This window comes from Physeter macrocephalus, chromosome 12 (assembly GCF_002837175.3).
Source record: "Physeter macrocephalus isolate SW-GA chromosome 12, ASM283717v5, whole genome shotgun sequence".
Classification (NCBI taxonomy): Eukaryota; Metazoa; Chordata; class Mammalia; order Artiodactyla; family Physeteridae; genus Physeter; species Physeter macrocephalus.
Window position 1 is genome coordinate 17,805,576 of NC_041225.1, and position 11,592 is coordinate 17,817,167.

Consider the following 11,592-nt stretch of genomic DNA (forward strand, 5'->3'; position numbering starts at 1 on the left):
TGTAAATATGCTGGGAAATGGGAAAGACAAATAGTAAACTATACTTACAATAAAGAAAAACATACTTTTTACCCCCATGAAAAATATCAGACTTATTAATGATAATCTGTGGAAACTCCATTTAAAAATTTTATGAAACAACAAGGTCCATTCTAAAGAGATTATGAACTGGGGACCAGAATGCTTATTTGAATATATTTTTGATTCTGAAGTTTCCTTGTAAAAATATTCACAGAAATTGGTGGACTTTTTTTTTTTACGTACAACTCGATGCCTCTCATTTATAACATAAATCATTTAATGTAACATTTGCAACCTTAGAAAGGCAGACATAGTTAATCCAAGTCAGTTTATAAATTCCAATTTCACATGGATTAAAAACTGCAGATAAATTAAGTCACAATAATATCCTGTACATGCATTAAGGCTGGTGACTGCTAGAGTGTCTTGGGTATCTACAGACAGGAAATCACACACAGATTACTGGGTCTGAAGAGTGTCTACATCATTTAAAAAAATCTTGCTTTTTTTTTTTTTTTTTTTGGTGATACAGATTTCAACAGTAACTCTGGAAAACTGTGAAAAATGTTATTTAAAAATATATATGTATATACTACTGCACAGTTTCAAAGATGTGGTTCATAAATAAGGTTGGCTGCACTGATTAATTTGATAACAATTACTGCACTTCTGAGGTGATTTGAACACGTAGTGACTTATACTCAATATTAGGCACTAGTCATATCCTCCAGGCGTACTACAGTTTTATGTTAGCTGTATTGTACATATATATTTTTAAACGTATGCATTTATACAAACTGTGTATTATGTATGGGATGTCAGAAATGTACACATCACTGTTATATAATACACACATCATTGTTGCAGATACGAGGGTACGTTTTAGTGCAGAAGGCTCATTGCATTGATTCCATGTGGTCAATCTAGTACACAATTTGTCAACTCTTCAGATTTTGTTTTCCAGTGCATTCCTCTTTAGACAGTGGGTCCGAGTTTCCCTCTGTGATTTGAAAGTTTCCAGAAATGTGTTTTAACCGAACCTCTCTTTCCAAGCACAATTCTGCACATTAGTCTGATCTGTGTCGAATGGTAACAAATCCCACATTTTGATCAGGAATATATTTGGGTTCCTCTCTTTCAAAGATAACTCTAACAATTGTAATCCAGGTCCGTTCAGGTCATGGAGGGATAAGGCCAGTTGAACTTGTACGGAACTTCTGATGAAATAATGTCTTCAAATAGAAAAAAATGATGATAGACATTCTATGTTCAAATGGGAGACTCTCTAGAAGGATATACAGGAAAAGGATGAGCAGTGTTGTCTCTGGGGAATGCGACTCAATACTTCCTACTTTATCCTTCTCTGTATTGTTCAAATTTCTACCATGAGCATGTATTACTTTTATAACCAGAAAACACAAGAAAGATATTTCTACTTTGAACAAAGCTAACTAAAAGAAACCAGCAACAATCAGAAGATGCTTCCTTATCAAAAGCATCAATGCCAAAGCAAGGAAAAACCACTGCCACCACTGCCCCCAACATGCTCTACCAATGAAACAAAAGACACTGAGAATGGCGTGCTGTGACGGCCCCCGAATGAGCAGTTTCACGTTTTGTTGGAAACGCGGCTCACCGAGTGCTGATGTGGTGCTGCCTGCACTAGCCAGAGGCCACCTGTGTGTTTAAATGGGTTTCACAGGTGAGCACATCACGTAAACACCACCACGAGGCCTGAGACTGAAAGGTGGGGAAAGCACCCCAGGGATGCACCATGGACCCTGGGGGCCATCCCTTTATGTGAGAGTCTGAACATTTCATCAGAATTCAGCAGCAGTGAGTACAACTAAAGCCTCAGTCTTCCAAAAAAAAAAAAAAAATTCAAAATTTCTTAATTAGACTCCAGTGGGACTGGGAACTCTAGCAACAATTAGTGAAAGGAAAGTCAGAAGCACCTCAGTTGAATAAATGTAAAAAAGAAGTACTGTTAATATTTCCAGATGCTTGAAGGCCAACGCCAAATGCAAATTGCACAAAGCCTTCACTTGTTCATTTAAATGAATTTCAAATCACCAAAGCTATTCAATCATTTGTAAGGTTTTAAATCGGCGCTTAGAGCTAGGGAATGACAGCAATCTTATTTCCCACCTACAGATCAGGCTGACAAAGATATTAACGTTGCAACCAAACCAATAAGACCATCAGTATCTGTTATAAATGTTTTGTGTTACCATCCCCTTGAAAAATGGATTGTTCCACATATCACATCACCTTTCTCAGGCCGTCTTGGGCCAATTTTGTCAAGTGAAAGGCCTCAAGGTCATTGTTTTTGTTTTTAAAGTATAGGAAGTATATCCTCTTTTCCAGGAGTTTTTCTTCTTTTTTTAACCAATATTTTTATATCCAAATATATTTAATAAGAAGACCAAATCTAGGGTATGACGAGAGACAATAGAAGAAATAAATTTCAGACATAAACTGTAAACAAAAATGTCAAAAAAACTAAAATGTAAACTTAATTTAAAAAAAAAAAGAAAAGAATCAAGGGCGAGACGGAAACATACCAGACTGGTCATTGCTACCCCAGACAGAACTGCGATGCTTGCAGGAATAACTTATTCTGTAGAGTAAGCAGCTTGCTAATCAAAGCCTGAAACACATCGCCCAGATCAAAATGCATTCAAGGCCCGCAGTGGCACTTTCTCCAAGAGTGAGAGGATTAGATAGAATCACGATAACAAATAGTTCTTGGCCTGAGAAGCAACAGATACAGATCCGAGTGAATGGACATCCTAGGTAATGTCCTCATCTGGCCAAGAAAACTGGTAAGAAAGCTATCATGGAAAGAAAACACTTGAAAAATATCGGCCGACAGACACCATGTGGCTCCACAGCCCCTGGGTCACAGTGGCAGGAAGAAGAAACACATGTGCCGGGCGGGCTCCTGGCGTGTGCAGAAGATTTCAATTACTCACTGAGCCCCCAAAAGCAGTTGCTGCTGCTTTCATGTTGGTGAATTTTCAAAGACACTGAGGTTTTACCAAATCTCAGCGTCATGGTCATACTATTTTGCGGGGCAGGGCAGGGAAGGCCCGTGGGAGTCAATTCACGTGCTTTCTAACACGTTTAGTTGACAGGAAAGTTGGCTGGAGGGGGCAGGTACTAGACAAAAGGCAGGGTATTTGGTAACATGCAATCTAGTAAACGTCCAGCACAAAAATAACTGACTTATTTTCATTATTCAATTACCCATTAATATACACAATCAAAAAAATAATAATTGGGGGAGAGTATATTAATACTGAAAGTAATCAAAAGTATAAGAACTAAGATCATCTTAACTGGCAGTCAAGCTTTTGGTGTGCTGTATTGCACCTGGTTCACTAACCCATGAGATTTTTGTTGAATGTTCTAAGAAGTCACGGTTTAGCTTTGAACTAGAAAGTGTGTGTGTGTGTGTGTGTGTGTGTGTGTGTGTGTATGTGTATGTGTATTTGTGGCTGTATTGCACCTGGTTCACTAACCCATGAGATTTTTGTTGAATGTTCTAAGAAGTCACGGTTTAGCTTTGAACTAGAAAGTGTGTGTGTGTGTGTGTGTGTGTGTGTGTGTGTGTGTGTGTAAGTGTGTTTTCTCTAATCAGAAACGTCTGATCACTTTGTCTAGCCTGGGATTATGGAAACTAGACAGAGAAAACGTGTTCTAAAGAGCTGTGTATCTTACACACTTACACAGGCAGCTTTTCTACACCCACACATACAAACACACATGCCCTGGGAGAAAAGACCATTGTTCGATGCTGAGAAAATATTCACCGCCGTTTGAGAAATTCTGTGGCTGGGAACTTCAGGAGCACAGTGTCCGGAAATGCTGAGCCGTCCGTGAAGACAAGAGTGCCCTCCAGCCCGAAGGCGGGGTCCCTATGTCAGGTGGGTGCTGTTCCGCAGCCAGTGCAGGCCCTGCTGGGAGTACTGGACCAGGTGCTCCATGCTGCTGTGCAGGGTGACTGGTCCCATGAGCAGGTCCAGGTCATTGAAGAATTCTAGGGGACAGAGGGGGTCGTTAAGAGGGACACACACTTGGTCCTCTTTATAAATCAAGCCTTCTCTGTCCCGTCACTTGACATGAGCTCAACCTAACAAAATAAAGCCCCCGAGAGCTCACCTATATCCCAATAATCCCTCAACTGGCGACTTCTAATTCAAACGAGTGACATTTACAATATTGAATTTAATGGATGCTGTGTGTTTTACCTGTCATTTTTTCACTGTTCTGTAAGTACACTGATTTTAATAGATTTAACTCTTCATGTTTAAAATATACACATGTATGTAGACAGAGAGGAAAAACATGTATGTATTTTACTGAAATAATTCTGAATAAACAAAGGAAACATGGCATGGCAAAACCAAACCCAACCCAACCCAACCCAAATGAATGGCATTTATTTAGCCAAAGAGCAAAGAAAATGTACTTCCTCAGGCTGCATTCTCCTTGTGCAGTAATGCGTCCCCCCCTGAACTTGGCCTGCAGCTCTGTCATCCCCTATACTGTCCTGAGCTGTGCTACGTGCTGAGCCGCTGTCGGGGGAGGGTGGGAGTCCGATGGAGGAGGCTCCAGGCTCCTGGAGACAAATCAGAGATGGGTTTTTCTTTCTTTTTTTTTTAAAAATTTTATATTTATTTATTTGGCTGTACCGTGTGGCATGCAGAATCTTAGTTCCCCGACCAGGGATTAAACCCGTGCCCCCTACAGTGGAAGCACAGAGTCTTAACTGCTGGACCGCCAGGGAAGTCTCTCTCTCTCTCTCTTTTTTTTTTTGGAGCATCCAGCTTGTTTAAATTGTCTTTTATTTTTATTTTACTGAAGTATAGTTGATTTACAATGTTGGTTTAGTTTCAGGATTCAGTTATATATATTCAGTTATATATCTGTTCTTTCTCAGATTCTTTCCCCTTATAGGTTACTACAAAATATTGAGTACAGTTAGTTCCCTGTGCTATACTGTAGGTCCTTGTTCACAGATGGGTTCTGAAACACCTCTACGGAGGTCACCTTCTAGTCCTTGGACATTCTCTGGGTTTGTCTTTTCCTTAAACATTTATTACTGCCAAGGCACTACGCTAGGTGCAGGAGGGCAGAGGCAGGGAGTAGTACACCGAGATGAGGAACGTGTAGGCTCTGCCATCGCAGAGATCACGGTTTGGTGGCGCATAGAGATGAATCAATTCATGTGGCTGCCAGGCTGCCCTAACTGCACCACTGAACAGCACTCCTTGAAAGTAAGAAGCTGGGAGTATTCTTTCCAAGGTGCTCTTCTACATGCTGAATGAGGTCCTGCTGGGGAGGCTCCGAGAAGAGCCAGGGTCCAGGTGGCCGGGAGGACAGTGCGGCAGGAGGTCGGGAGAAGAACAGGGGAGGAGGGGCAGGTCTGGGGCAGCCATGCGGACTTTGCACTGGATGTGCGGCTCTGCTGAGGGATGTCTGGCAGCAGCTGGCGGTACCATCTGGAGCCTGGCCTGCTTAGGCTCTCCCAAACCGGCCGCGGACATTTGTACCTTTGTCCCTTCTGTTTCATACACTTGTGACATCCACCCCACTCCATCTCAGCCACTCAACTACTGTTTGCTTTTCAAAACCCTGTTCCGTGCCAGCTCCTTTGGTGAGCCTGCTGGCCTCAGCCCCTGGCACTGGCCTCCTTGGCACCCCACTGGATTTTCATGGTGCATCACCCCCGCACTACTGTTATGTCTTGTCTGGTTTCATTATCAATTTCACGTACTCAGGTCTATCTGTGCCATTGGTTCTTCATCTCATCATGGACATCCTGATCTTAGCCTCAGAGGCACATGTTACCATGGGAACAAAATTTGCATTTAATGGCTTGATAGCGAGCTCAGATTTACACTCTCACCCAGCACTGGGGAAAGAGTAGTAAATTGGTATAATCTTATGGGAGAAAGTTAATAATATACCAATACATATCTTAAAAGAATCTATACCTGTTGACGTCCACATTCTACTTCTACAACTCCCTCCTATGACAGTAATCAGAAATATAAACAACGATTGACATGAGGATATTTATCGTAACGTTATTTGTAACAGTGGGAAAAGATTGGAAGTAACACAAATGTCCAACAACAGTGGACATTTTGATACTTATGATTGCATACCTCTATTTTGAAAGTATTAGAGAGTCATCATAAAAGGTGTTTCTGAATGAGTTAGTGACATGAGAAAATGCCTGATATAAAGTAAAATGAAGAAAAGACAGGATGTAAAACTGTATATATACTATGATCTTATTTTGGTAAAAATCATGCATATTTGGAGAAAACGAGAAGAAATTTCAAAAGGTTTTTTTTTTTTCAATAGAACGTTAATAGGAGTTATTTCTTAGTGACAAGATTACAGATGATTAAAAAAATTTTTCTCTATCTTTTTTTGTACTTTACAAATTTAGCCACAGTAAACATGCATTCCTTTTGTAATCAGTAAAAACAAACATTATTTAAAAGGAAATACAGCTTACCCATAAAACACGTTTTTTTTCAGTTGTAAGCAGCTATCACTTCAATAGCTAGTAACATTCATACTCACCAGTTAATTAATTCATCCAGTATTTCAGATCCCCAACTGTGTTCTAGGCACTATGCAGGTCTTAGGAATACGGAGTTGAATAAAATGTAATCCCTACCTTTAAGGAGCTCACTGTCCGAAGGAAAAAAAACATGTGTGTGTGTTTATCTATATAATTTCTATCTGTATCACTGGTACCTATATCAGCTCTATCTCTGATCTTTCCCACAGTAAAGATAAAGGTAGGTAAAGGCACAGGAGGCCCTGAGTGAGGGCGAGAAGTCAGGCAAAGTTCACACAGTAGGTGACAGCTTCTACTATTTCTTCTTCGCCCGCTGACGCCCAAGGATCAGGGTGTCTCCCTGAGCTGTGGCTGAACTACGCACATGCTCCCCAGAGGCACACACACCTCTGTTCTCCTTGGCCAGGTTGTCCGCCATCTCCCAGTAGTCGTAGCTGTGGAGAATGCTGTTGGTGATGCTGACATGGTTGGCTGCCATCTGGTGGATGCGCTGTGGGATGCTGACGATGGTTGATGGGGACAGGGCGTTCCCATTGGAGAGGCTCCCCTGAGATCCCACGGAGCTGGTGGGGGAGGGGTTGGGAGACATGGGGGATGGGGTGCCAGTGCTCCTGGAAGGGGAGAGCATAGGAAAACAAGTGCAGAGGTTGGTAGGGCAGCCCCTCAGGGCACTGTAAGCAGAGGAGCACCTTACCCAGCATCATGCAACATCTCATTTATCACGTTCACTTTGGAAAAATGAACTTACTTTCCACTGGCCCCCCATGGAGATGGGGCTTGGGCAGCTTTAGATGAATTCTGCAGGAAAATAAAAACATTGACAGTGAGTACCATCTGCTTGAGTTTAAACAGCCCATAATAACATGTTCTCAGGTGACCGTTGAGAGAAGTAATGGCTGACACGGTAGATAAAATGCAGATTCACAGAAATTGGATCTGGGGAGTTTTTAATTACTAGGCTATTGGCTTCCTCTCTGGAAGATAGTGGGAGGCAGCTGCCCCCTCCCACTGACACAATGAGAATATCTTATTTTTAAACGTAGGGCATATTTGCAGAAACTGTTGACATATTTTTAATGCCTGAAAATATATGAGACATCAACTGTTACCATTTTAACTTATGAAGCTTAAAAATATTTCCCTTAAAGGAAGTTGCTCTTGAATGTTTCTAAAAGAACAGATTCAAATGTATTTCTTTAACAATACTGAATTCAAAAATTCTGATTTATTTAAAATTCTGATATAGGATATGTGGCATGAGCCAGTTGTTTGCATCAGGCGTTTAAAAGACATTTTTGCCTTTGGCAAGGAAAGCTTCTAAATGTACAGATAGATTTCCTCCCTGAGAGCCCAATAATGCTTTCTTGGACATAAGTCTATGAGACTGTTAAGGAGAAAATGGACTTTATAATATTGAATTTTCCCTTCCAGAGACAAGAAAATAGCCTCAGCCTGGTTCCCCAGAGACAAAGTGTTTCTTTTGGTTAAAAAGAACTTTATGAAGTGGTGACTGATTTTTAGTTTTTAATGGAGGTGTTATCAAATTGGTAAGAAATGGCCTTACATGTGGGAATTTGGCAAAATTGCCTTCAGGCCTCTTCCCCTACCACTAAAGTCCTGTGACTATAAGAAAAACATGGGTGGGGACAAAGGCCTTTTTTTCAGAGACAGCTGTACTGATAAAACTCATTTTTTATGGACCATTTATCATTGTCTCCTAAAGGTTTCATCATCTCTGAACTTTAAGTAGTATTTAAATAGCCTTTGATTTAGGGAATCTATACCAATACCTTCTGGGGGGGGAAGCTCTGATATTTAAGTTGTATTCTCTATTCATTCTGTACAGTTTCAGGAACTGCCTACAGACATTAAGAACATCTTGGATCCCTTAAAAGTTCTGCTGTAACCTCTGTGGCTTACAGAGTTCAGATTCCTTCTTTATTCAAGCGTTTTGCTTGACTGTAATAACTCTCTTTAGTATTAGCTCTTAGATTCTAAATGTTTGAAAACGACTTATCTTGACCTTAGGTGCCCAAAGTAAAGGGAAAGGCTTAGGGTCAGTACTTGTCATTATGACTGACAACCATCGATGGAGCAACACAGTGGCTTAGCTCCTGGTCACTGCATGCATGACCAGGAAGGAGACAGTATGCGGGGTGGACATCGCCCACGGAAAGCCCAGCACAGCCGGCTCATCAGAGAGCATCTCCAAGAAGCGGAGGTTGGGGATTAAAGATCGAAAATGATGGTTGTGTATCTGACAAACAGCCGGTGGAGGTAGAAATGGCGTAATTTCTTGTTTCTAGTCAAACGGGCAGTGAAGAGGCCCAGAAATCTCAGATGAATTATTCACAACAGTACATCAGAGGTTTTCTGGTCTTTTTTTCCCCCTTTTTTCATTCTCCCAGTGAAAATGACTTCATTCCCTGAGAGAGGTAAAAGCACGGTCTGCAATTCTATCCTTATACGTGCACACTGCTACTGTTGTAGTGCCTCTGGGTTCTAACAAGCCATTTCTTACCATTTAAAATAACACCTTTATGAAAAATTAAATTAGCTACTGGAGATAGCTAAGAGGAAGTTCTAAGGAATTACTTCTCAGAGTTAGAAGCTCTAAGTGAGCGTGAGCAATTTATGTTAGCTATAAAGATGGATTTTCTAGGACACTGGGATATAGGTAATGGGATCTTCTTTCTCTAGAGGCTATAAAAATACTTGGACACAGACAGAGGGATAGATTAGATGGGCTCGCAAGGCCATCCTCTGAGCCCTGAACACCACGAGTATGTCATAAATGGGGTTCGTGTGGATATCAGCTCCTGTATTATCCCCAAAGCAATGGATTCTACCTTGAAAATGTCCTTGACGGGGAGACAACTGGGTACAACATGTTGCCTGTTAGCCAGACAGTACCTTGAAATAGTCGATAAGTGCTTTTGAATACTTTACAGCGTGATCCCTTTTGAGTCGAAACATCCGCCAGTACAGGAGAGCCAGGCATCGGTAACTGCAGCAGGAAAAGAGAAATAGGCCCCGAAAGTATGAGTGGGCCCTGTGCTAACAAGACTTAAAAACAATCTTGCTGTTCCAGGTGCACTCAAGGTCTATAGCACGGTAGGCATCTGACCTTCCTATTTGTTCGATGTAACTCAAAATTTCAAGGAGTAACTCCACAAGTATATCACTTCATATAAAGAAATATGAATAAACGAAGAATATATATAACTAAAGAATATAAATATGAAGACATAAAGCAGCTTTACTGCTTCTTTTTTGGGACTGAGGGGCTTGTCATTTTCTTCTTTCACCACTAGGAGACAGTCTCTCTCCATGAGAGGAGGGAGGAAGCTCTAGCACACAGCTCTCACTGCTTACTGGGTGAATTTCAGGGCACCACTACCTTATTCTGATTTGCCTTGACACCCTGGACTATCGGCAGCGGCTTTGCTGAAAGAACAGCCAGCCCTTCCACCTGTTTTTATTCCCTTCACTACCACTGTACGGAACTATAATTAGTTCAAATAAAGGAACGGATATGAATGTATTTTATAAAAACCATACTGGGAGTAGTCACTATTTTGTTACAGTTTATATATTTGTTATTTACATACTAGTATTCTATTTTATATAATATTAACTAATCATTGTTAATTTATTAATCCTAATAAGGAACTTAAAGTTTGAAAAGAGCACAGAAAGCATTTCCTGAGCCATACCCACTTTTTTTTTAAACATCTTTATTGGAGTATAATTGCTTAACAATATTGTGTTAGTTTCTGCTTTATAACAAAGTGAATCAGCTATACATATACATATGTCCCCATATCCCCTCCCTCTTGCATCTCCCTCCCACCCTCCCTATCCCACCCCTCTAGGTGGTCACAAAGCACAGAGCTGATCTCCCTGTGCTATGAGGCTGCTTCCCACCAGCTAGCTATTTTACATTTGGTAGTGTATATATGTCAGTGTTACTCTCTCACTTCGTCCCAGCTTACCCTTCTCCCTCCCCATGTCCTCACCATATCCACTTTTCCTCGGTGCTCTCCACTCCTAACTATTTGCTAACTCAGATCTGGTGTTGACATACTAGAATACCAACATACCAAATACAACTTAATAGTCTCTTAAAAATTTTCTTTCAATTTTAATTTTTCAATTTATTTTTTATTTTAATACAAGTTTTAAAGGTTACTTTCCATTGACAGTTATTACAAAATATTGGCTGTATTCCCTGTGTTGTACAATACACCCTTGACCAAGAGTCTCTTCTTAGCACACCAAACTCCAGAGGACGTGATTCTGCAAAACTAATGTTTTCTCTTTTGTGTATGTTGCTGTTGTTGTTGTTATATTATTTTGAGATTCGATTCTCCAACTTGCAGATCAGGTTCTAAAGTGCAGTATGAACCATCAGAGAAAAGGACATTTTGGCTTCCCACCACAGGAGGAACCAACAGAGAGGTGTCCTGTGATGTGAGGGAGTACTAAGGAGATGTCATGGGGAAAATAATTATTATTATAATCATTATCATTGTCATCATTATAGAAAAAAAAACCTATTACGTGTTGATTAACATTTAAATATTGCTTTTATTATCAAAGTGGAATGAACTGCTCCTCAGTTTTTTTGTTTTTATTTTGAGATTCGATTCTCCAACTTGCAGATCAGGTTCTAAAGTGCAGTATGAACCATCAGAGAAAAGGACATTTTGGCTTCCCACCACAGGAGGAACCAACAGAGAGGTGTCCTGTGATGTGAGGGAGTACTAAGGAGATGTCATGGGGAAAATAATTATTATTATAATCATTATCATTGTCATCATTATAGAAAAAAAAAACCTATTACGTGTTGATTAACATTTAAATACTGCTTTTATTATCAAAGTGGAATGAACTGCTCCTCAGTTTTTTTGTTTTTTTTTTTGTTTTTTTTTTTGCGGTACGCGGGCCCCTCACTGTTGTGGCCT

General features: G+C 40.5%; 1 protein-coding gene across 1 annotated transcript in view; it reads right to left on the reverse strand.

Moving 5' to 3' along the window:
- Positions 1-625: 625 nt before the first annotated feature.
- Positions 626-11,592, reverse strand: part of AFF3 (ALF transcription elongation factor 3) — a 586,002-nt gene continuing 575,035 nt past the window's right edge. Inside the window, exons 20-24 of the mRNA XM_028496803.2 lie at positions 9,539-9,632; positions 7,374-7,423; positions 7,013-7,236; positions 3,837-4,063; positions 626-1,306 (exon numbers count right to left, since the gene is read on the reverse strand). Of these exons, the coding sequence (XP_028352604.1) occupies positions 3,942-4,063; positions 7,013-7,236; positions 7,374-7,423; positions 9,539-9,632 (490 nt within the window). The 3' untranslated portion in view covers positions 626-1,306; positions 3,837-3,941. The remainder of the gene's footprint in view (positions 1,307-3,836; positions 4,064-7,012; positions 7,237-7,373; positions 7,424-9,538; positions 9,633-11,592) is intronic.